This window comes from Aethalodelphis obliquidens, unplaced genomic scaffold (genome assembly GCF_003676395.1).
Source record: "Aethalodelphis obliquidens isolate GAN/ISIS:26980383/991018 unplaced genomic scaffold, ASM367639v1 scaffold2, whole genome shotgun sequence".
In the NCBI taxonomy this organism is placed as follows: domain Eukaryota; kingdom Metazoa; phylum Chordata; class Mammalia; order Artiodactyla; family Delphinidae; genus Aethalodelphis; species Aethalodelphis obliquidens.
Genome location: NW_020837946.1, coordinates 76,168,037 through 76,194,978, shown reverse-complemented (window position 1 = coordinate 76,194,978; position 26,942 = coordinate 76,168,037). Strand labels below are relative to the sequence as shown.

The following is a 26,942-nucleotide window of genomic DNA, read 5'->3' as shown; positions in this document are numbered from 1 at the left end:
TGTGTGTGTGTGTGTGTGTGTGTGTGTGTGTGTGTGTGTGTGTGTGTTTACTGGTAAATAGCACAAACTCTGAGGTCAAGCTGCCTGGGTTTGATCAGGACTTCACTTATTAACTGGGCAAGCTTGACATTATTTAAGTTTTCTCTATTTCTGTGTTTACTCTTCCATAAAATTAGGACTGTGATAACTAGTGCACATTCCATAAACTTGTTATGCAGATTGAGTTAATGTATATAACATGCTAAGAGCAGTGCCTAGCACATGAACACAGCTTAAGTTTTGCATGTTTTGTTCTTGTTTATATTGGACAGTAACACAACTTTCCAACGAAAATTTTCTAGTGGTACTGGTAAGAAAGATATCATAGAAGAAAATGAAAACTGTTGGTGGGTGAAGCAGAACTGTGGATGTATAAGATGTAAGAAACACTAGGGTAGAAATTTTTTCTGTGTTGTTTACTGATATATGCCCAGCATCCCAAATAGACCTGGCATAGTGAAGTCAATAAATGCTTGTTGAATTAAATTGAATTGAATGTGAGGAGATGGTTTCATCATATCTTACAAGAGTTAAATGTTCAGTTATATCTCAACAATTATAACTAAACATGCAATATACATAAAAACAGAACTTGAAACTGTTTAATGAAATACTACCCCACACATGGGGCTTCCCTGGTGGTGCAGTGGTTAAGAATCCACCTGCCAATGCAGGGGACTTGTGTATGAGCCCTGGTCTGGGAAGATCCCACATGCCACGGAGCAGCTAAGCCCATGTGCCACAACTACTGAGCCTGCACTCTATAGAGCCCGCGAGCCACAACTACCGAAGCCCACCCACCTAGAGCCCGTGCTCCGCAACAAGAGAAGCCACTGCAATGAGAAGCCCGCGTGCCGCAACAAAGAGTAGCCCCCGCTTGCCGCAACTAAAGAAAGCCCGCGCGCAGCAACGAAGACCCAATGCAACGAAAAATAAATAAATGAAATAAATAAATTTATTTAAAAAAATACTACCCCACACTTGAAAAAGGAAATCTGCATGAACTGGATAATTTGTAGGCAGGAAGAAAGGCTACAAAATGTCTTGATAAGTTGTTGGGATCTGACAGGACAAAGAGAAGGTGAGAATAATTCACATTAGATGAGAAAAATGGGAAGAAGAGGAAAAACTCTAAGAAGAAAAAATTTTATTAATATATGAATTTCTGAGTTGTACTCTGTGGGGAAATATATCCTGAACCTTGCACAGTTAAACTTGACAAAGTTTGGTTGTCTTCCCTGCTTCCTTTCTTCTAATCTGCATAGTTTAAAATGAAGATTACCTAAATAATTACAGTTAAATAATTATAACTTCTGCCTTGCACCTCCTCTTAAGCTTGCTTTAAATTTATGGGAACATCTTTTAGCAAGAGCAGAATGCTTTCACATAATGATCCCATATTCTTTCTTACAAGGGAGATATCGTACCATCTTTACCATCTCAAGCTGGGGATCCCTAAGTAGTTTTCAGTGAGTGAACATATTATGTCAGTTAATGCAAGGTAATAGCAACTTGCTACTATCACGTGATTCTGCTTAGTTAGATGTGATACTCAGTATGTAAAGGAACTTTACTGCATTAGTCTACCTGCTTTATTTTCCCATCAATCTATTTTTCCTGAGACACTTTTTATTGTTAAGATCATAGAGATAAATTTGCAAAACATTTGCAAGCTAAATTCTGTTTTGTGTGTCAGCTGAGGTAAACTGGCTCTAAACAATTCTCTGTTGAAAACACTTGTGCATTCAGACAAAATACCTAAATTTCCAATCTTGAGATATTGTGAGTCTATAATTTTATAAGATATGTAGGTGTCTGGGTTTTGATGAATGCAAGTCAGTATGGCAAAACGTGTTGCATATAACCTATCCAGATTAAGTGTTTTCATCCAATTGGTCTCCTGTTTGAGACTGTATGAATTAGCAGAGTACATAGGAAAAAAGAAGCCAGAATGAAGAAACAGAGCTGGAAGGAAACAATATCAAAAGGATAGTGAAATTTTTTTTTTGCTGTGCCACAATGGACAAGGAACTAAAATATGGTCAATAAGCAATCTTAAAGTCCACTTATTAAAAAACTCATAACTGCACTTCAAAAAAAGGAAGCAAAACCACCTCATTTTGAAATCACTGGAGTATTTTTACCTCTTTGAAATATAAAATAAGAAAGGTAATAATTCAAATCAGTTTATTCATGCAGAGGAATAAATATAAAATAACTGAAAATAAAACAATATAATGATACATATGAAATTAGCTGCCCCTTCCCAGTAGCATGAATAAAGAGCTATTAACTACAAATTGCAATGGAATTTACCTATTGGATAACATTAACTACTAATGCAAACAAATTTTAAAGTTGTTTCCTAAAGTGACTGCTATTACTTATTCCTACAGAAAACTGGATCTATTATAAACGTTGGAAGACAGCTGTGCCAGAGTAAACTGCTTTTCCTTCAGGTTAAAATAATTTCATGGGAAAAATTACTCAAAAGATTCATAGTTTCCTTGAAACTCAAGTCCTAGGGCAGAATTTCCATAAATAAATTTTAACCTCAATAGGTTTTAAGTAGTAGAGGATTAAACTAGCAATGTGTATGTAATGAAAATTAAACACTTCTATAGGTAGTTATGAAAAGGTGACAATTAAATTATTAAATATGAAAGAAAAAAGTAGTATCGGTAAAGATATTTTAAAACATTACCCTCCCCCCAAATCTGTGTATGTATGTACGTATGTGGGTATACATATATATTTTTGCACAAATATAAACATATGTGTGTATATGCATACATGTATATGATATACATATTATGTACAGTCAGGTAAAATGTTAAGGATTTTAAGAGTAAACTATATAGAGAAAGAAGAAGGAAGGGGTCATTGTTTCTCCTCAGGCTCAGAGCACCGTCTGTTGTTTTTTATTGGGTCACTAATTTAATCTGTAGCTTGTCTAGGTGAGTAAGCACCCACAATTTGCCCTTGACCTTATGAAGTAACCAAAATTTCCTTTAATAAAAATGGTTTAGATAATAAAAGCCAGGGCATATTTGACAGTATTTCATATAGATCTGATGAGTTTTAAGAAAGAGTGTGTTCACTTAAATATGTACCTTACTGGTGGTTGAGCATTGTGTTGATTTTTATAACAGCATTTAAATTTTAAAATTATCGTACTAAACTGGTCAAACCATAAACTTTGTCATGTAAGTGGGGAATCCACTACAGCTCCCACTTTCCTTTTTAAACTCTTATAAGCAGGAAACAGATGGCACTTTCAAGCAAGTAGCCAAGGAGAGTATAACAAGGCTGTTTACAAAAGAATCAACAGAGTTTAGAGAATGCAACAAAAAATGGTTGTACACTGGCACTAGTAATCAGGGGTTAAGTCATTACCACTCCTGGACTTTAAATGGGAGGGAAGGAAGCAATTATATGAACTTGTAAAAAAATACCTCTATGGAGAGGGCTACCTGAGAGACTATGGCCTATAGTTTGAGGACATAGCCAGTTTGTGGCTACTACACAAGAAAGACCCAAGGGAGTAAATGTCTTAATTTTATTTTGTCTTACTGTCCAACTTCTTACTGGTTAGTCTCATTGGCCAAATCCAATCTGAAGCCAGAGAAGAAAGTCTATAAAATTCAGCCTCGGGCTTCCCTGGTGGCACATTGGTTAAGAATCTGCCTGCCAATGCAGGGGACACGGGTTGGATTCCTGGCCCAGGAAGATCCCACATGCCGTGGAGCAACTAAGCCTGTGCACCATAACTACTGAGCCTGTGCTCAAGAGCCCGTACTCTGCAATGAGAGAAGCCACAACAATGAGAAGCCCGTGCACCACAACATAGAGTAGCCGCCGCTCACCACGACTAGAGAAAGCCCATGTGCAGCAACGAAGAACCAACACAGCCGAAATAAAAGCAAATAAATAAATAAATTTATTTTAAAAAAAAAGTCAGCCTCCTGGGGCATAGTTTGAGAAAGGTCGAGTGGAATGTGGATCTGGAGGAACAAATGGAAAATTCTGCATTCCATTCCTCTTTTTTTTTTTTCAGCGTATCTCTTTTCCAGATAAAAAATATGTGTCCCTAGTATAAGGGATATGTGAATCGTATCAACTACCATATTCTTATGAATTTATATCAGTTTTATCATATTCCCAAACAAAATCTAAAATGTTAGTAAACCTCAGTGCTCTTTGTATAAGGTAATCTAGAAAAAAAAAGGAAAAAAATTCTTAATATAAAATATAGCTGCTATAGTCTTATGACATGTAGCTGCTCATGAGGTCTTAGATGATAATTATACATTCTTTTAGCTGCAATTACTCTACGTGTATCCTAAGCTGTGTCAGTAACTAGTCTGTATAGTATGATCAGACTAGTTACTGGGGGTATGATCCTGTGTTATAAGCCTGATTGGTCTACCTTTATTGTGTTGCCTCATTATTCTATTACCCAGCCTATCACATAAATAAGACACTCCAGAGAAACCTCTAGGTTCAGAAATAGTTCTCCTTGTCCCCGTTATGTGGTGGCAGTCTAATTTCCTACTGGTAAATAATATCAATCACCTCAACCACTATTGTTGTCCCTTTCTCTGTAGAGAAGGTTAGACAGCTTAAGGAGTTCATAATGGCCAGAAGGCAGACTCAATTTCCAATTTTACAGATCCTTGATTGTGTTCTCTAGTGGAAGCATTTTTTTCCCATGGAAACTAGTACCCTTCTCCCCATAAAGGCTAGGTTGTAGAGATAGAAATTTTCCTTCAGTGACTTTGCTGAAAGAGGCCACTCTCACATCCTCCCTTGGTTCCTGGACCTGTGCATTCTGTCTTAGGAGATATGACATTATGCATTGGATAGTGCTTTAAGGTACATAGCATCCTGTGGGATGGCATCCCCAATCCACAAGATTTTTCTCCCCAAAGTTTCTATAGCAGTCTAGCAGATTATTCCATTCTATCAAGTCAATTGCTTCTAGATGTTGAGGGCTTGAGATTTTTTTTTTTTGGTGAGCCCGTGGGTCATTTTCTTTTTCCCCCCATAAATTATTTCCCCTGGTCTGTGGTAAGATTATGTCAAAACCCAAGTAAAATAAAGATTTTGTAAGTCTACAAATGGTGGTGCTGACAGAATTGTGGCCAGAGGAGACAGATCCCAGATATCTGTTTCTCCCTTTAAGAAGACTTTTTTTTTTCTTTCACAATGATGAAAGGGGTCCAATAGAATTGACCTCATACAAATTGGTCAAGAATGGTGCCATATGATTGGCTGTGTGTTGTCTTTTACTATTGGCAAGTCGGGTGGCCATAACCATGTCAACTGTGGTGAGAAGTTCATGTTGTCAAATCAGTGCATAGTGTGCATTTGTGCCATCCTGGCCTATTAGTACTTCTCCCATTGAGCAAGCACTGGATTAATTGAAAAAAAAAAGAATGACAGCTATAGGAAGGCTAATTTTGTCCATGTGATTATTGAGAGGCTCCTCTGCCATGGAAGCCCTCTCTGGGAGATTACATGGGACCTGAATCTCCATCTTTTGTGCCCATTTCAAGAGGACCACTCATATACTCCTCCATCAGACCTCTTTGCCATTGATTTTCCAGTCTTGGTGTTTTAAGTCCCCTATCAGTTGTCCAACCTGTTAGCCACTGCTCATGGATGAGTGTAGATCCCTAACTCAAGCCATCTCTCCTTTCACACAGTATTCAGCCAAATTCCCTCTCTGACTTTCTGCATGATGGGAGAATTTCCTTTCACCCACTGACTTTCAGGACCACCCCTGAGTAGGGCTGTAAAGTAGCAGCTTTTAACAAGGACTAGTAAATTCTTAGTTAATCCAGCCTTGCACTGTTTCTTCCTTCATTAACTGGTCATAGGGCACTCCCCATGAAATAAATTATAGTTGTGAGTGAGAGAACCAACCGTCAGCAACCCCACAGAGAAGGAACCAGGGAAATAAATACCTCAACCTCTTTCATCTCCTATCCCCTAATATCTGTCAGTGCCTTCCCAACCAGAAGTCAAAGACAAGGGAACCTGGATGATGTGAAATAGAGGTCAGCACCCCTTGACACAGCAGGCTGGAGATGGTGCAGAGGGAGACCTAGTGGACCAAATAAAGACATTCAGCACAACTGCCGCCAGAAAAGCACAATCCAGCAGTAAATTTAATTTTATGGCTTAAAATACTTTAGGGTATTTGAGATGAACCATTTTTCTGCTCACGGTATTATAATTTTTAATTGCAGACCTTTGTGAAGAATTTTTTTTTTTTTTTTACTTCTGACATGTGGAATCATAAGAACCTCCTGAGTAATATTTGCTTCACATTTTCTGTGACTAATAGTAGCTAATTTCGAGCTTTATTGGACATCTTATGCAGTTGCATAAGTAAAATGTTACATTCAGAAATTATTTAAAAAATATGTATCTACTACCTCAATTAGATGTACAGTCAATGAATGCAGTGCTTTTTTTTTTGGCTAAAGTGGGTATATTTTTGCGAACTTGATGAATCGTATGTGTGATGATATATCAAATGCTGAGAGTTTATTATTGTGTATTTTAGGAATAATTTGTAGTGTTGGGTTATGTAAGGGGCTTCTTTAAAATAGCCATTGTTCCACTATGCTGTCTCCTTACAAAGGGCTTCCCAATGCATCTTGAAGCCAAAATTCGAGTTTTGTTTCCAAAAATAAAATTTGGTGGGGGGGCAGTGTAGGCAGAAGTTGGGGGATGGGGAGATTTCCTATTTAAAGCTGAGACTAAGGTTATTACTACAGCCATTGCAAGCTGAGGACCTTTTCAATACTTTTAATGAGGAATCTCATTCTTAATGCAGAAGGAAATAATTTCATGTTTCAGCATTATTATATTACCTTAGTGAACATTTTAAAAGTTGGGTCCATTGTTTCTAGGAAATATTTATGACTGTAACATCTAATTGAGGTAGTAGATACATATTTTTTAAATAATTTCTGAATTATTAAGAGGTGCCAAACAACCTCTTAATGTACAGAAGAATAGCAGTGGCTTTAATAGACATGTAGATGGTTTTGTAAGGACGATTGTGAAAGGAGAGTGAAAAAAATTTATACTAATATGGAAATTTGCTTTTTCATAAAAGAGGAACCAAGAACTTTGCTATCTGTCCTTACTTAAATAGTTTTCCTTATCTGTAAATTATAGTGAACCTCCTGTGAGAACTTTCCTGCTAAAACAAACCATAATTCTTTATGATACTCTTCTACCTGCTTGTCATCTTAGGTACATTAAGTAGCTTTCCTTCTTTCAGGAACTCCACTCAACACTGATCCCTTCTTTTTCATTCCCCCAACATCCACTAACTTCACCTTCTGTATCTATCACTGTAAAAGCCATGTTATATCCATCATCACTGAAACCAGAGTTTTGGTTAATATGCAGCTGAAATCCCCTTATTAAGTACAGTTGATCTGATTTAAACAATACAGATGATGCTAAGGAAAGAATGTAAAAGTTCTTCTAATCTAAGAAACCACTGCAAGTCTCCGTTGGTGACATATGTTTATACATCACATAACTTTTTTTTATAGAAATGGGCTTATTTTTTAGTATTGTTTCATGACCTCTTTTTTCACTTAAGTATAATATGAACATCTACATAATTAAATATTTTTCTATAGCATAATTTTAATTTATGTTTTTTGTATGTGGATATAACACAATTTATATTGTATTTAAAATGTAATATATATAGTATTTAGTATAATACATATGTAGTATATAGCATCTATATGGAGAGGGAGAAAATATACATTTATTTTTTTTCTTGCATGTAAAAACACATAATATTACTTTAATTATCTATGCCAGTAAAATTTGGGGCATATCCATATTTCCTTACAATATATTTTTATAAAAGATTTCTGAGTCATAATTTATAAGCTATGTTTCATTTTCTTTTATAGAATATTACATTTTATAGAAAATGTTTCATTTTCTTTTATAGAATATTATAGAATATAATATATTTTATAGAATATTTTCTTTATAGAATATAGAATATTTATGTGATATGGGCATCTACTGTAGTACATATATGCATTGGCATATAACTTCCATTTATATAACACTGTGAAGTTATTTAAATGTTTTACAAAAGAAGAAATTATGGACAAGAAAGAAAAGTCCATTATTGTAAGGCTAATAGCTGCCAGTATTTAAGCAGCCATACTTTGTATTGAGTTATTATTGAGAACCATTTGTAACAGTTCCACAAACTACTATTTTTTTTAAAAATTACCATTGGGGTCTGAAATAGATTAATTGCATACTTCACTTTATTTAAATGGTTTCTTTAACTATCTGCTTAGGGTCTGATTTGTGATCTAATTAAAACCTCTTAAGACCATAGTCTTCACACATTTTAACTGTGTGCCACTATCTGTAGAAATTTTTCAGCTTGTATTAATGTATCTAAATTTATTTATTATGCATACATATATTATTCTCAACCTAAATATTAAATACTAGTGAAGACTAATTTTTAATATAAAAAATAGGTATGAAGCAGAGATTTTACTTTTTTTTAAATACCACATGGATCATTTTATACATCTTTGAGGTGGGAAAAACCTCTACTTTAATTGCTCTGTTCCTCAGTCTCTCGATAGAACTAGATTGTCTCAAAGTTTCCTTCTACTTTTTTGAACTTATTCACTGATTGAATGAACGGTGTCAGGCACTGAGCTGAGTCAAAGTTGAGGCAGAATACGTTGGTGAGTTTTCATAGACGAAAGGGGAAAGAACAAAGTGCTCTAATAAAAATAACACTATCAGGTATAACAGATAGGTCTGCAGTCCCAATGGTTTAGCAAAATAAAGTGTTTTTGCTCTCATATAAATTATGCAGTGGGCATACCTGATCAGCTGGTGGCTGTCCTCCAAGTGGTGGTTCAGGCATCTATGTTACCGCCTCCTTGTGATGGCTTTGCCATTTTCAACACGTGGCTTCCAAAGTTGCTAGAGCCAAGGAAAGAGCATGGAGAATTGCACATGGGAAATTGTTATTGGCCAGGCCCATAGCATTTCTATCCTCAGTTACAAAACCACACTTAAATGTCGGGGAGGCTGAGGAATGTTGTATATCTGTGTATCTAGGAGGAAGTAAAATGGGACAGTTCACTAGTTAGACTCTCTGCCATTACATGTAAACAGATAATGGTAATGGAGTATTATAAAAGGCGTAATGGAATAAAGTAAAAGAGCTATAAAAACAGAGAAGAGAGAGTGTTTACCTTATCTGAAAGTTGAAATTCGTGGACAAGGATTATTTCAGTCATCAGACATAGGAGGAAATTCCTAGCCAGAGGAATATCAGAAGGAAAGTCAAAAAAGATGAGATAAACAATAATTATATTATAGCATGGTTAATCTGTAATTTCCTCATTAAATTTCTACCATATTTTCAAAACAAATTCTTAAACAAATTTTTAAAGATGTAGACTAAGGAAGAAAATTAATTGAATCATCATTTATAATAGAGATTACAGAAACAACATAAATGTTCAAAGATAAAGGATTAGTTAAATAAATCATGGTAGGACCATGTTATGCTATATTTTGCAGCCATTATAAGGTAGGTATGGATTCACATATTTATTTGGGTAGATTTTAACAATTGCTTTTTAAACGATAAAAACAAGTATGTATCATAATGATAAATGAAGTGATAAAATTCAGCATGCATGAACGATCATATTTTAAATATATAAGTATGTTTCTGAATAAATTAAAGTTGACCATTCAAGCAGAAGTTTAACTGATTTTTCACTTTTTTTTCATTGTGGCTACCTACCTATCTCTTTCTCTCTGTCTCCCTTCCTTCCTCCCCCTTTCTCTCTTTATTCTTTCTTTTAAATGAGCATGTATTATTTTTATATATAATAAAAAGAATATATTTTTGATTTAAAAAATAAGTAAAAGACAGTTTTGGAAATTAGTGTTCCCTTGGTCCTGTGAATGATCTCTCACTTAGCTGGTGGAAAATGCCGCCTTATTAATATCTAACAAGGGGTACCACCCTACTGGGAAATAGTAGCTAATATCTGCTGGACTTGATCCCATTGGAGCTTGCTATTTGCAATATTCTTGCTGCATAAAAATCTAGTTACTGAAATGTAATGGGCAGAAACCAGAGCACCATATATGTCCATGTTAAAATTTTTAAAAACATATTATTGACAGATGTATCAGATTTATAAAAATGCAGTTTTTTTAAAAGTGTAGCAAGTGAATTGCCATTTATTCCCACATTAAATAGAATGAATTTTGTTTAATATATATATATATATATTAAGCTCTGTATTATAATGTTGATATTTGAAGTCTATCATTGTTTCTAATAGAAATGGGCCAAAGTAAAGATATACGGAGTTCCTTTACTTTAACAAGAATTATTCTTTATAAACTCAGGGTCTGTAGATTTGCAAAAGAGCATGGCCCACGGAACACTGAGTGGAAGGCAAAATGGTTTGGATGGTGGGATGGTGATCCAACGGCTAGTGTGATTTCCTCATCTTCTGACTCCACTGCAGACTTGTTTATGATTGACAAGGCAAACAGCATTGTCTTAGGGAAACAGATTATTAGCAATGAAGTATGAATATTCAAAGATGAGAGAGATTAAAAGTCAAGGTTTTAAATTTATTTCAATTGACGATTTGGAAGAGGTGAAAATTGGAGAAGAGCTGCAGTATCATTGAAAAGAAAGATTTTAAAGGCAAATATACAGAAATTAACAGCTGAGTAGATCTGAGGATAGAAATATAATTTGAGGTAATTTTTTGGAAAGTATGGCAGATGGGATAACATTTAGATTTTGGTCCAGTGTCATGCTTTTACCAATATGCATCATATATTACTATGTTCTTTAACATAATAAAATCTTTACTTTAAAATGACCTAAATTTTATTTTACTCTAGTTTGTTTTTAAATATAAACTGTCTTATCTCTCTTTTTTCAAATAGACAGTGCTTATTGTTAATGGGATATTTCTGCAACTGAAAAAGTGTTCATAATGTACATAAGCCATAATGCAATTAATATGTAGTGTTCGTTTTGGTAGACTGATCAGTTGGTTTATTTATATTTTCGTGGCCATCATTTTATCAATGGGAATTCTATGATAAAAATAAATCTCATTTAATCTATACGGTATGCACTATGTTAAAGAAAATGAAAGATATATGTTATATATATGTACATATATATAATGATTCTGCTTTTATATTTCAACAAGTTTTATAATGTCATATTGAGTCAAATTATCTATCATTTTTAATTATTTAACCATATAATTAGGAAGAAAATACCTTCCAGCGTAGTATATTAATTTATTTTTACAGTCCAAACCAGATTTGGAATTGGGACATTTCCATCCATATTTAAATCAATAGTCAAGGTATAATGTAGATTTAGTTGCCTTCTCCAGTACAGTTGCCTATTAAGAGTGGAAAAGTAACACCAAAACTTCAATGACTTTTCTTTCTGTTTTTTTACTTTGGCTGTGGAGGAGCATGGTATCTCGTAGGTGTGTGGGTGGATTTTCTTTTTCTTTAAACTATGTAGAGGAGAGAAATAAACAGGTGAGAAAAAAATAAAAGTTGCTATTTAAAGGTACTGGAGATCAGAGAAAAACGACATACTAAACTGCACAATCTTTTCTATTTCCTATTTATATTATTTGAATAATAATAAAAAAAACAAACCTGCTTCTTCTAGCAATATGTATTCTGTCAGGTAAGAGCCAGGAAAAGAAAAAGGCTGGTTCCACGTTATAATCACTTAGCATTTTTTCCTTGAGCAAGGTGAAAAATACCAATAGGTCTGCTCATGCATAAGAAAAAACATTTTGTAAAATGTCAAATATGCATTCATTAGAGGCTATTATAGAAAAGTATATTTAACTTTGGGGAGGAGACACTTAACCTGATACACATTAAGTTGTCATCTATTCTTCACTAAGAAGCTGAGAATAATTAAGGAGAATGATTATATGTGCTTGCAAACTAGTTCTAAGTATATGGATACTGTTTATGACAATTTTATTTTTGTTGATAAGACTACAAAATGAGATACTTACTCTACCATACCACTGACAAAACTATAATTTTCAAAATGCTAAGCAAAGGAAATGGTCACAGCTTTGAATATATTACAAAAAACAAGTACTTCAATGTGCTATAACTTGATCTTCATTGTCTACAATGATGGAGTTGAGCTCCATGGTTTTTCTACATAGCGTAAAAGTCATTCCTATCTATTTCATAGTCTTGGTAGCATTGCATTGATGCTAGTGCCTTTCTCTGCAATGTAAGGTGTTTTTGTTAGAATTTATAGAGGACATTTTAAAGAACTGTGAACGGTGAATGAATTGCTTTCTTAATTTCTAATTTTTTTTAACCTCAAATTCTTTAAGCTCTCTTTAATGTATCAAAAATCAAAAATTCTTTTTCCCAGAAAAAAATGAATCCTATATTTTCTGACATTAAGGTTACAGACGAGAATATGTAAAATATCTATCATCTACCTATCTATCTATCTATCTCTACCAATCTAGATTGAAAATCTATTTCCTTCTAGATAGATATAGATACACATATATAAAATATCTATGGTCAGTGGGTAGTATTATATAGCTTGATTATGTCCTTTACTTCAGAATTAGAAGGACTCCTATGGAAACTATAAAAATTCTTTTTAACAGTTTCTGTGGAATCAAAACTTAAAGAAATCCTAGAAATGAAAAGTACTTTAAGCCCTGTCTAAGTCCAGCATCTCACCAGCAGCACAAATTCCCCCAAAGCCAATGCCAACAACTCCATCTGATTTCAGGGACAATAGGCTTACTAACTCCTGAGGGAACATATTACTGTTAGAATTCTAATTCATAAATTGAACAAAACATGCTTTTTCATAAAATTCCTGCCATCATTTCTATTTTTGCTTCTTAAAGTGAATGAGAGTCTTCATAAGCTTTAAGATAACTTTTTTTAATAGTTTGAGGTTGAATACATATATCTTTTTCATTTAAAAATTTCCCGGTTCTTACCATTTTTCTACATATAAGAGGATTTACAGGCTAATTACCTTCATGATACCCGTATCTGAAGTTCCCCAGAGATGCCTAAGTCTCTTTTATAGTTTGACTCCTGCCATTCCAAACTCAGAATAACCTTTCACAGAAAATAATCTACTGGAAGACCCATTGTGTATTAGTACTGGTAATATCAGTTTTGATGTTTTATAATTATGGTCAAATCAGAGGAAAGTCTCCTTATTGTGTTCTACCCTAGTTTTGACCATATTCTTATATTATATTAGAATTTATATTCTATGAAATGCTGTAATTTATGGATTATTTTCACATGCTTTTTATCCTTTAATTTTGTATTGAAGTATAGTTGACTTACAAAATTGTGTTAGTTTCAGATATCCAGCATAGTGATTCAACTTTTTTTTTTTGCAGATTATATTCCATTTTAGGTTATTACAAGATATTGGGTATAATTCCCTGTGCTCTACAGTAAATCCTGTTGCTTATCTATTTTATGCATAGTAGTTTGTATCTGTTAATCTCATACCCCTAATTTGTCTCTCTCCCCCTCCCTTTCCCCTTTGGTAACCCTAAATTTGTAGGGTGAGTAGTAAACATAGTAAGTTTACTATGTCTATGAGTCTGTTTCTATTTAGTATGTACACTCATTTGTATTATTTTTTAGATAGTAAACATAGTAAGTTTACTATGTCTATGAGTCTGTTTCTGTTTAGTATGTACACTCATTTGTATTATTTTTTAGATCCCACATATGAGTAATAACATATAGTATTCATCTTTTTCTGTCGGTCCTATTTCACTAAGCATACTATTCTCTAGGTCTATCCAGATTGCTGCAAATGGCAATATTTCATTCTTTTTTATGGCTGAGTAATATTCTATACATATACATATATATATATGTGTGTGTGTATATATATATATATGCTTGCCACATCTTCTTAATCCAGTCATCTGTTGATGGGCACTTGGGTTGCTTCCATATCTTGGCTCTTATACATAGTGCTGCAACGAACATTGAGGTACAGTGCATGTATCTTTTCAAATTATTGTTTTAGTTTTTTCTGGATATATACCCAGGAGTGGAATTGCTGGATCATATGGTATTTCTAGTTTTAGCTTTTTAATATTCTTTAAATTTTAAATACATTTTAAAGTAATCAGGGTCCATATCTTTGCCCTTTAAAGTATATGGAAATTAAACTCAGTAAGATTAATGTGTTAGGTGCTATAATACAGCAAAACATTGGAAGAGTCAAGACCAGAACTACGTTTCTTTCATGGTAACCTAATTTAATATCATTATGAAAAGTAAGTTAAGGGTACATTAGGGTTGACTGGAACCTTGTCTTATTACTATATATTAGCATACATCCAGACATATGCATGCATGCATGTGCCTACACACACACACACATTGAACCATGTATTTTATAGCTAGAAGGGACATTTGTGTGGTGATAACTTGGAGGAAATGGCAAGAACATTAGCTTGTATAGAATCCTGAATGCTCTTAATAAAAACAATCAAGCCCAAAATATTGCTCTGAAATTCCAGTTATGGAACACATAGCCTCCAAATCCAACTTGACATTTAAAATTATATGTCACTGCTATGAAAGTTCTTTTCACTTATTTGAAAATGATTTGACAAAGAAATCAAATTCTGATGGGGATAAAGCGTTGCCAACCTTGCTTGCTTTTATAAAGATATAATGGTAGTAGATATTTGAAATACCAAAATATTTAAGTGGATGTAAAAGTAAATTAATCTTGGTAAATTTTTAAAATTTCTCTTTTATCATTTTGTACAACTTAGTCTGCCCAGAGCTCAACTTCATCCCTCTCTAATAAGTGTATTAAAAAACATGAAAGAGAAGTTTTAAGTTTTGGTGTTTTGTGTTGCTTAATTATTGTCTTAATGATTAGTCAGATCATATGATATGTGATCGACTTGAAGGACAACATGCAGCATTGAGTTAATGAATTAAAATAAGTTGTTTCTTTAGTGTAGTGCATGGTTTGTAAGTGGCAATAGAGATTTGATGATTTTATGATTAAGCCAGTTTATAAGTGATACCCTTTAGAATCTAATCCAACACATGAGTTTATATTTTCAGTTCATTATCTGTATGTTTGTATGTATGTGTGTACCTGTGTGTGTCTTACAGCTGTTATTTCAAGAAACCAAGAAGGGCCAGGAGAAATGGGAAAGGCTGTGCTGATTCCTAAAGATGACCAGGAGAAAATGAAAGAACTGTTTAAAATCAATCAGTTTAACCTTATGGCCAGCGATTTGATTGCCCTTAACAGAAGTTTGCCGGATGTAAGATTAGAAGGGTGAGTTTACATTTGTTTTATAATCTTATATGTTAGCAATCCCCAAATTTCAGAATATCTCAGAACTTCAATTAACTCGGATTATTTGAAATCTAGAACTATGTGGTTCTGAATACCTTTGCCATAGCAGGAATTAACTGTGCTATGATGAGAGATATGAACTGTCTTTCTCTGGCAGAGCAAAATATGTTACTTGCAAAGACATTGCAGAATATACCAACCTAACAGGTTTTTTCCTTCATGAGATGTCTTTTTGTTTTGCTTTGCTTTATCTTGCTAAAAATAGAGCAAACATGATCTTTGATAAATTATTTTCTGGCCTGTATAAAAAGCCCTTATACTTTGCTTTGAAAAACTATACGCTTTGCTATTCCAGCATAAAAATAGCCAACTGCCTGTGTGATTCTTTGACCCTTTAAAATTATTTATTGTGGGCTTTTTAGCAATTTATGATGCTATTTATCGATATAATTAGAAAGCTCAGTTATCAGCCATGGAGGAAATACTCACTTGGAAATAATAATACTGCATGAAAAATTATGTTGAAGAATTTAACACTTATGTGATTAACTGTAAGCCATGCTCTAGATAGTTGAACATATTTTAAATGGAGGTAATAAAAATCAGAATATTTAGTGGCAGTATAGTCATCCTTGTATATAGTCCTTATAAAGAAAACTCTTGGCACTTAGAAAAGATATGTCCTCAGTTTTTAGAAAATCTCCAAGTTTACAAATATCCTCCAGAACACACTTTTTTTTAAAACGAACTTGTTCTTTTAGACATGTAATGGCCTATACATAGTTGATGCCTACAAAGTTTGCTACATATAATGGGTTATATTACATTAGTGCGATGGTGACATTAACATATTTACTAAATATGATTTTTTTTCCTTTCTGAATTACTTCAAATAAGATCAAAATAAGTTAATCCAAGCCTTGTTGAGATGCTGGCCTGGGTTGTCAGAAGGTTCATTTGATAGCAGAGTAACTGGTTTTGTATACCCCTGTATGCTTTTGAAATTTCTCTCTCAACAAAACCACAAGTAACTACATATTATGGATATTTTTGGTTCCTAGCAAATAGCTTAAGCATCAAATTTAACATTTTTGCATTCCAGAGGCCTAAATAATTTTACAGGTAGTTCTGTCCTTATTTGTATGTGTGTGTTTGTATGTGCATAGATACATTTGAATTTTTAAAGATATACAGTGAGCATATTCTTCTAAGTAATTTTGAGCATTTTATATGCTGAGTTCATAATGTTATAATGTTGCATTTATTACCTTGTTTTATATACTATGTTGTGATAAAATGGGAAAATGTGATACTTATGTGTTCAGGAAAACCATGTACACACTATTTCAAATTTTTTTAAATCTTCATTTTCAACTATCAGAACATATAACATTAAATTTTATATCAGATCTGGTATAAAATTAAGGTAAGAACTATTTTAATACAGAGCTGTCACAAAAGTAAAAAAGAAGCAACATCATCATTGAGCTTCCATTTAAAATATTTGTGGCCAGTGGTATTACTTGTTTTAAGAATTACTGAGTGTATTAAGTACTTGAAGATTTAAGTCTTAAACTATGGAACAATTCAACATTTAAAAAATGTAGGATTCAGGGCTTCCCTGGTGGCGCAGTGCTTGAGAGTCCGCCTGCCGATGCAGGGGACACGGGTTCGTGCCCCGGTCCGGGAAGATCCCACATGCCACGGAGCGGCTGGGCCCGTGAGCCATGGCCGCTGAGCCTGCGCATCCGGAGCCTGTGCTCCACAACAGGAGAGGCCACAACAGTGAGAGGCCCACGTACCACAAAAAAAAAAAAAAAAAGTTAAAAAATGTAGGATTCAAATCTCAGTATAAAAACTATAAAAAAATGCCATACCTACTGTAGATATTATTGCTTGAATTTTGAGATTTTGCAAATAATAGTAGTGAAATAAATCATTTCCTGTTTTATTTTTACGACATCACAGTGTATGCAATTAGAAAAAAGAAAGAAAGAAAGAAATACCATCTACAATTTCTAGACAAATCATAAAGTGTGTGTGAAGTTCACTGAGGACATTTGCAAGTCATCTTGAATGACTCAATTGTGTGACTGCCTGGGAACAACTAATGTTGAGAAACACACCATGAATCAGATATCCAAACTTATTTAAAAGATGTAAAAAGCTGTTAATACTCATTTGATGTAGAAAACTATATTTTTTCCAATTTTGGTATTACAGTTCAGTTTTTGGATAGTTACATCTCATGAGATGACACATAAAGCTAGCCTCAGTGATGACTGAAATATCAAGATATAAAAAGATGGGATTTATAAATAATTAGTTTAAAAAGATCTTATTTTAGTGAAAACTTGAGTTGATATTTATTTAGAAAGGGTCTGAACTGCCCATACTGTGAATTTATTAAAATATCTCAGCATATTTTATGACTGCATTCAGAAAATTCTCCAAATAGTTTAATGTTGTGTTTGGCTTTAATATCAATCTACAAATATTTGAAGATGTGTTCAGAGTGTTTACCTGAAACAAATAGACGGCTAGATATTTCTCCAGCAAAAATGGGTTTATTTAGGATCAGCAGAGAATTGCAGTTCAGGGTCTGTGACCATGGCAAGGCACATGCAAGTCCCCACACAGCAAGGGAAGGAGAACTCTTTTATAGAGTGAAAAAGGAAGTTGGGAGGACTGTAGTAAACAAAGAGTCCATGGCATTTCAATGGCTGAGTTCTTGCCAGGAAAGAAGTCTTTCTTTGTCCAGTTGGGCTCTGCTATTCTTGCAGGGTATGAGACTCCCCTTTCTGATGCCCAAGCTCTATTTTTACTTGAGGTTTCTGTTTATTAATTTTTTTACATATCCCTCTTTTGATCATGATATTTCTCTAAAAGCATCACTGATCAAGAGTCAGGTTTTCAGGTTTCAGTGGCTTTTTGTCCCTCAGTGTCAGGAAGGATCTTTCCTGGGTGGTGTCTCATGTCAGAAGGAAAGTGCTCAGATTGGAAACCTATTAAAGTCATATTCAGGTAACAAGGAGGGTTAGGAGGGAGAACTCTCAGGCATTATTATTTAAAGTCTCTATGTTGTCAAGATCATAGAAACTGGAGATCATCTGCTGTGTTATATCATTATCAAAGGTTTAGCAACAAACTTCCAACAGGCCTGCTCTGGATATCTTGGGAACACTGTCTCATCAGATGTCCTCTCCTCCAATACTGGGAATTTTTTTTACTTTTAGGCCACCAAATTATGTGCAGGTCCAGTCAGTGCTTGGCGCTCTTTTTTAGGTATGTCATGGAAATCCAAGAGTCTATTCCTTGGGGTTCCGTGGCACAAGGGTTGCTTAGCAGTAACCTGATAGTGACCTTTCCAGCAAAGTTGAAGAGAGTACTTCTGGAAGTGTCTTTTTCAATAGAAAAAATCTCAGGTTGCAAGGTATGATGCTTGAGGTCTTTGTCTCGCAAGGGTGCACTGTGAATAGATTGCTCTTCGAAAACTCATAGTGGTTTTTAATAGAATGAATTAGGTCTTTGCAGTATTGGAGGGTCTTTCCTTTTAGCAGTTGTGGGTCAAAAGAAGCAAGAGCCAAGTGCACTGGGATTCTATCACTATCCCAAAGGGTGAGAGTTTATGAGTTCAAACAGGGGTGAATCTGAGATTTAGAAGGACCAGCCACAGTGCTTCTGGCCAAGCTATTTGGAGGGCCTCTACAAATTTTGCCAGTTGAGTCTTAATGATGCACTGAGTGTGTTCTTCTAAACCAGAGGATTGAGGCAACAGTCCACACCAGTGACAGTGCTGTAAAACCATCCAAACAGCCAAGACTTGGCAAAGAACCTGACCAATAAAATGGGTTACTCGAACACTATGAAACTCAAGAAGACTTCTTCCGGGAAGGAATAATCTTTCCCAACTTTAGCCACAGAATAGGCAGTAAATGGTCTGCAAGGGAAGGTTTCAGTCCACGGTGAAGACATATAGACTGTGACTGAAACATATTTATATCCATTAGACAGAGGAAGTTGTATGAAATCCAGTTGCTAGACCTCAAATGGTCCATCTGGCAGTTTAAAATGTCTGGGAGCAGTAGGAACAGACTTCCCTGGGCTGTACTTTGGACAAGTGGAACAAGTGAGGTAGGTAGGCACTTTTTGTGGCCCTGTTAATGTTTCCCCACCAATATTGATTCATGAAGGTTATCATTTTTGTCAGTAGATCAATGGTTTAATGCACGTATAGTAGTGAGAAGTGAGCATTTTAGAGTCTCGGGTAGGCCTGCGTCGTTATTTGGTTCAAACCAGAGCTTTCTCTTTTTATCAAACCAACAATAATTGAATCTCCAATCTTGTTTTTCCTTTTCTGAGGCCAATTGTTGGACCTCTCTAGCCAGTTTTTCTAAATTATCATTTGGATAATTTGGAAATACCTTTTGGACCACGACAGAGGTTTGGATGCTGTTGGTCCCTTTAAGGACAGCATTCCTTGCAGAAATATCAGCAAGGTAATTTCTCGTAGCGTCCAGAGATTTCAAGTTTAGACTATCCCAGAATTTAATAATAGCTAAAATGGCAGGTAACATTATTGTGCACAATAATGAACATAAGGGCCATTTTCAATGTTATTTCCACTGGAAATAAGGATGTTGTGGAAATGTTGCTTCCACAACATTCCAAAATCATGAGCTACTTCAAAAGCCTATCTGCTGTCAGTATAAACAGTTTTGTCCCTGGCTAAAGTTCAGGCCCATGTAAAAGTGTGTAATTCAGCCTGTTGAGCTGAAGTAGCCACAGATAAAGACGCTGCCTCAACAACATCAAAACAAATTATGACAGCATACTCAGAGCACTATTTGCCGTTGTCACCTTTAAAATAAGAACCATTGGTGAACCTTCAGAAGGCAACATTACCTAATGCAATTTCTGATATATCATTATGAGGAGTCAGGAGGCGGTCCATCAGTGTTAAGCAGTCATGAGGAACTTTGTGGGTGATGGAGGGGAGAAGAGTAGCCAGGTTAAGGTTATTATAAAAGAAAAGAGTTATGTGAGGGGCAGTTAACAAAAGGACTTCATAGGAGGTAAGATGGCTGGCGGAGAAATATTGAATGTGGTGAGAATTCAGGAGGGCTTCTAATGCATCGGGTACAAAAATAGTTAAAGGGAATTCCACAACAATTTTCTTGGTGGCTTTAACCAAAAAGGCAGTGGTTGATATGGCACTAAGGCAAGATGTGTATTCCGGTGTCACAGGGTCTCGTTGCTGGCTATAATACCTATGAGTCGATGGTGGTCTCCATATTTTTGGGTGAGTACCCCAACGGCATTCCTTTCCTTTTCATATACAAAAAGGAAAAAGGAATCTGATAATTGGGATGCCAAAGGACAGGTTGCTTCATCAACTCTCCTTTAGGGCCTTGAAAGCTGTGTCTTCCAGTTCTTTCCATAAAACTGGATAAAATTGGGTTAGGGTTGTTATTGTTGAGTAAAACATACAGAGGTTTGGTTATAAGAGAGAAATTTCAAATCCAATTTTGGCAAGAATCAAGTAGCCCAAGGAAACCTCACAGTTGGTGCTTACTTTTGGTTTTGGGGAAACTTAGGATACCATGAAGTCTCTGTGGATCTAGGCAGAGCCCTGTTTTTGATAGCATATGCCCTAAAGATCAAACCTGGGGGACTTCCCTGGTGGCACAGTGGTTAAGAATCTGCCTGCCAATGCAGGGAACATAGGTTCAAGCCCTGGTCTGGGAAGATCCCACATGCCATGGAGCAACTAAGCCCATGCACCACAACTACTGAGCCTGCTCTCTAGAGCCCGCGAGCTGCTACTACTGAGCCTGCATGCCACAACTACTGAAGCTCGTGCACCTAGATCCTGTGCTCTGCAGCAAGGGAAGCCACCACAGTGAGAAGCCCATGCACGCCAACGAAGAGTAGCCTCCACTCGCCGCAACTAAAGAAAGCTGCTGTGCAGCAACGAAGACCCAATGCAGCCAAAAATTTTAAAAAAGAAAATATCAAACCTGGGTTTGGCCAAACTGCAATTTTCCTTTGGTGACCTTATGTCCCTTTAAGGCTAAAGGCTTTAACAAGCGGATGCTGTCTTCCTGTGAGGGGACTTGAGAAGGAGAGTAAAGAAACAAATCATCCAGATATTGCAACAGAGTAGAACCTCTAGGGAACTTGATGTCATCCGGATTCGCCTTCAGGATTTGCAAGAAATAAGAAGGACTCTCAGTAAAACCTAAGGCATTACTGCCCAGGTGAATTGTTTTTTCTTCCCAAGTGCATGTAATTGCATAACTCAATTACATTAAAGAATTTACTTCCAGTGGGAATGGATGTTAGTAAGGTATGAGGGTTAGGAACAATAGGGTGTCCAGGGATAACAATGTTATTTATTGCTCTGAGGTCCTGGACAAACCTCTACCCTCAGCCCTTAAGGTGTTCTCACCAGTAAAATGGCAGTGTTACAAGGGCTAGTACAAGGGATAATGAGTCCTTGAGCCACATAATCTTCTGTTATGGACTTTATGCCTTGAAGGGCTTCTTTACGTATAGGATATTGATTCATTCTGGGAAGAGGTTTTGAGGTATCTAATTGAATTTTGACTGGAGGTGCGCTGTGAATTTTGTCACATCAGTTGGAGATTTTGCCCATATGGAAAGTGGTAGTTGATTCAGTAGGGACAAGTGACCAGTGTTTTCAGGATCTGCTTTAGTACCATCAGAGTAGGAACAAATAAAAGATGTCAAAGGGCTATTTAATTCACCCGGGGGTTATTTTGATGACTACTGTCAATTTCTAGAATTATTTCCCCTCTGGGAGAAATAAATTCTGGCGTGATGCTTCTCTAAGCCTCTGTTTAATAAGTGAATGGGGCAGAGGAACTAAGGATAAAAGAGTGGGCATCTCTCAAAGGGCCTAAACAAAAGGGAATAGGTTCAGAGACAAGGACCTCTTGAGGTTCATTAGAAATCCCCACTATTTGAACTGTTTTAGTACTCCAAGGGAGGGGTTGCTTTATAATAGTGGGGTTGAGCACTAGGCATGTGGCTGCGGTGTCATTTATGACGGGAAGAGATTCATCCCCAATCAGAAGAAATGTTTCTCCAAGTCAGTTAGGAGGGAGAACTGGGAAGAACCCCTGTAGATCCCCAGAACCCTGTCATTGAGCATAAGGACGTTGGGAAGGCTGGTTAGAGGGCTGAAGGTGCCTGAAGTGCTTACATTTGTAATAGTCTCTTTTCCAGTGTTCTGGCTCTTTGCATTAATAGCAGAAACTAGAGGGTTTTCGTTTTGTGTCAGAGCTTCCATTTGCTGGAATTGAAGATGAAGAATTTGGTGGCCTTCTCCGGAGATGACTCATCTAGAGTAAGAGAGCTACTTTCCAGATTAAGTAAATGTGGAGTGGACATAGTTTCCCATTCCATCTGGGTCCTTTTTATTAGAAGGAAGAGGTCCCGGTTCAGCCCATTAATAAACTAGAGTTATGAGCTACTTGGATGGAATCAACATCTGAAGGAAGACCAGAATTTTCTTTAAAAACAATCTGAATTCAATAATAAAAAATCATGAACAGGTTCAACATATTTTTATGTGCAAGCCTGAATTCTTTTCTAATCAACAGGCTTTGGAAAAACTCTAGGAATTGCTCAATGACATCATCTAGCAATTGCCTGAGACTGATCATGTGATAAGTTAGTGGGCTGTTCGCCCGGTTATAATTCTAGTGACCTTGCAGAACTTTCCCAATTAGTGGTTTTCATCCAATACTAGACCTGACCTTAATTGACAAGCATATGATCTAGCTGTTATAAGTCAGAGAAACCAGGGTGATAAGTTTGAATGACTATAATAAATTTCTCCACCATCTGAGAGAATCTTTGGTTACTTTGAGAAAATCTTTGACTATGGCTCCTAGTTCAGCTTTAGTCAAGGGAGATAAGAACCTAAGGGTTTAGCCTCTGGAACCTCAGAAAGCTTAATTTTAAAGGTGCATGTTCTGACAACTTTAAGAGGAAAAGGGAGTGGGGAGAGTTTCAGAGAAAAGGGAAAGATTGGCAAGAAAATTAAGTATGGAGGAATTGAGGGTATATTGGAGGCAACGTAGAATGGATGGAGGAAGATGGCACTAAAGGTGGAGTCTAGACATAAGGAGAAGAGCAATCGAGACAAGATGGGACTAGAAGCAGAGCCTAAGACAAAGAAGCCAAGGAAGGAGAGCCTGGGGCTTTGGGAGCCATTGTTTCTCTCTTTAATCATTTGTTTGCCTTAGTTAACCTTAAAATCATATTTTGCAGAGAGGCAATTTTAGATACCTGATAACATTGGGAAGCCTCAAAATACCAATTGAAATAAGTGTTCCAGTCAGTTTTGGAAATTTTTGAACCAGTTCAGTTTTAAGGAAATTAAGTTTAGGGATTTCAGAAGTTCCCCATCATGGCCATTGAGATTCTAAATTGCCTTTGGTCAAGTCAGTCCATTTATTTAGAAATTGTGCATGGGGAAGGACCTTGGTTTTAAAAATAAAATTAGCTGGAGTCCCTATAGGGAAGGCACCTTCAAAAAAGCTAGATAACTGGGATCCCATTTCCTAGAGGTTTTTCCTTTAGAGCAAAGAAAATTTTCAAACAGTCTAAACAGTTTGTAGAACAAATGGCTTAATTCAAAAGCTTGCAAGCCAGTCCTAGCCAGTCCTTAGAAAACATTGGTCCTGGAGGAGCCAGGCTGAAGGCTTTTTTTTGTTTTTTAGGCAGTCTTCAGAGGATAGCCCTTCTAAAGGAATAGGCCAAAAGTTGAAAAACCAGAACAATTTCATCTGAAGCGGCCCCTTCCTGAAAGAATTGAGCCAAAGGCATTTTTAGACAGGTTCAGTTGAAACAGTCTGATCTCAAGATCACACCAAAGTGCCAAAGGAGTAGTTACACACAGAACAAAACCTTGAGCAGAAAGACAAAGGCTTTAAATAGATCCTGAATAAAGCCTGCAGGGCTTCAAACACAAGAGGATGTGAGCTTGAATCCAGGAAAAACTTCAAATTCCAGTGCTGACGAGAAATGCAGTGAGAAGCAATGGGCTCAACTGTGGGTACCACCCCTGTTTGTTCCCCAGCCCTGGAGCCATAGGGAGTCTCCTCTGGTCCCTGAAAGAGCCACCAAAATTTTGACCTGAAGCAAATAGACTGCCATCTCCAACAAAGATGCGCTTATTCAGATCAGCAGAGAATTGCAATTCAGGGTCTACAAACATGGCAAACCACAGGCAAGTCCCTGCACAGCAAGGAAAGGGAGACACTTTTATAGACACTATTATAGAGAGGAAAAGGAAGTTGGGAGGGTGGGAAAAAAAAGTCTATGGCTTTTCATTGGCTGAGTTGTTGCTGGGAAAGAAGGGGAGTCTCTCTTCTTCCTGTTGGTCTCCACTGTCAATGTGGGGCATGAGAGCTCCCCCTTCTGATATCCTGACCCTGTTTAATTGAGGTTTGTCTTTATTAATTGTTTTACAAGAGGAATAAATCTAAGTAAATATCCCATGTTTTCAAAGAGAAGAAACTAAATAAAAACTGTTTTTCCATGGAGGCAATTGTGATGAAACATCAGGACAAATTGGAGTTAAGTTCTAGAATGTCCATTCCTAGGGGTGTTTAAATTTTTATATTAATTTGCTTCTTTACTTAATATATTTATTAAATTTTATATTACACTTATATATTATCTTTAATTATTTGAGGGACATAAAATGATAGTATCACAAATAATCATGGTACTTGGATATTTTAAGTACAGTCAAGGCTGAAGCACTTACCAAATTTCTTACGTTTTTGAAGGCCCTCAGTTTCTGGGATTCTTTTGGTTATATCTATATAAATATAAATTAAATTCCTGACAGATATAACCAATCCTCTCTCCCCTTTGCCCATCCTCCATAAATTAAAAGAAAAAATAGTACAATGTCATAAAATTCTACTCAGAACATTGCAAAAAATGACTAGCAACTTGCGTCGATGGATCAGCATTAGGGATTAGTTAGCATGTTTCTCATCTATCACGGGTCTAATATTTTGTAAATTGATATAGTTTGAATTTAAGAAACTGGGCCTAAATATTTCTGTTTAAATAAGCAAGTAAATAAGTGTCATTTTGTTTGGTTTTCAATGTAAGAGTTTTCAAGTAATATTTAAATATTAAAGAGAGAATATATTACCAAACTCAAGAAACCCATTAAGTGATATTAAACACATTATTTTAGCACCTAATATGCTGGTATGTGCCAAATACTGTTCTGTGTGCTGGGGATATAGCAGTAAATAAAACTAGTAGTAAGTCTCTGCTTCATGGAATTTAGAACAAATAAAAGAATGAAGAATGGTAAGTGATAGAGAATAGAGCAGTAAGGGGAAGCCTCTTTAAGAAACTCTCATTTGAGTAACCTGAGTGGACCTTAAGCAACTAAATGTTATAATTTCCTTTTACTGATACACAGAGCTGTTACATATTTACTGGGATCCTGAAACAGACAATGCTAGAAATATAGCAGACTTATGCATATATAAAACTCCGTAAAGACACAAAAGCAATGGAACAAATGTTAAGCAAATGCATAGATGTATGTTTGTTTGTGCATGTGTGTGTATTTGTATCATTTTTTGAAAAGAGTGTTTGAGCTATATTTCCATGAAATCCAGCAAAAATCACAATTTGGTTTGCAAAAGCTGTCTGTAGCCAATGTTATCCCATGCCTCGGCTTTTCTGAAGCAGAGAAAACAGTATGACAATGATTATAATCGATGACATACATGACTCTATTCCATTATATGCAAAACAAATAGGTGGAACAAAAAGCCTACAGTGGAGAAATTTTTTAAATAGGGGGAAAATCTCTAGGTATGGAGCCAAAACACATAGGTTTAAGATCTGGCTCTGTGGCTTCCTACTGAATCTTGGGTAAGCCATTAATTTTCTAAGCCCCAGTTTGCTTTACTGATGAAACCAAGTAATCAGTTAGTTAACCAGCCAATCCCTGTCATTTACCTAATATAGGTTTAGCCTTGAGAACAAGAAAATGGATATAATAGCCCCTGACTGTGAAGAGTAAAAAGAATATATTTACATACACAACAAATTATAGTATCGTATGAACACACCAAAAATGATGAAGGATAGAATTGTGCTGAGTTCCTAGTGAAATTTTTAGATTCATTATCATTATTATTCTGTGGAATTCTTTTATGTCCTAGCCTTCTTTTTTTGGACTAAGCAAGGAAACTTTTTAAGCAATTGGCTTCTCCCTTTACTCTGCCATTCTTTTTGAATAAGAAATTAACAGTAATTATTGAGTGAATATTTATAAAATAGCTGTGGCCAATTAAAACAAAATGTTAAGGTTTTTTAGCATTTACTTGTATTCAGACATTTAATAGCACTTCAAGTTCTGGTA

The 26,942-nt window shown here is 35.7% G+C and overlaps 1 protein-coding gene across 4 annotated transcripts in view; it reads left to right on the top strand.

The window, feature by feature from the left end:
* Positions 1-26,942, top strand: part of GALNT13 (polypeptide N-acetylgalactosaminyltransferase 13) — a 549,363-nt gene that overhangs the window by 187,369 nt on the left and 335,052 nt on the right. For 3 of the 4 annotated variants that reach the window (XM_027131165.1, XM_027131182.1, XM_027131174.1), the window contains one exon: positions 15,316-15,484. In XM_027131165.1, coding sequence (XP_026986966.1) covers positions 15,316-15,484 — 169 coding nt within the window. The remainder of the gene's footprint in view (positions 1-15,315; positions 15,485-26,942) is intronic. The other variant, XM_027131155.1, reaches the window with a different exon arrangement.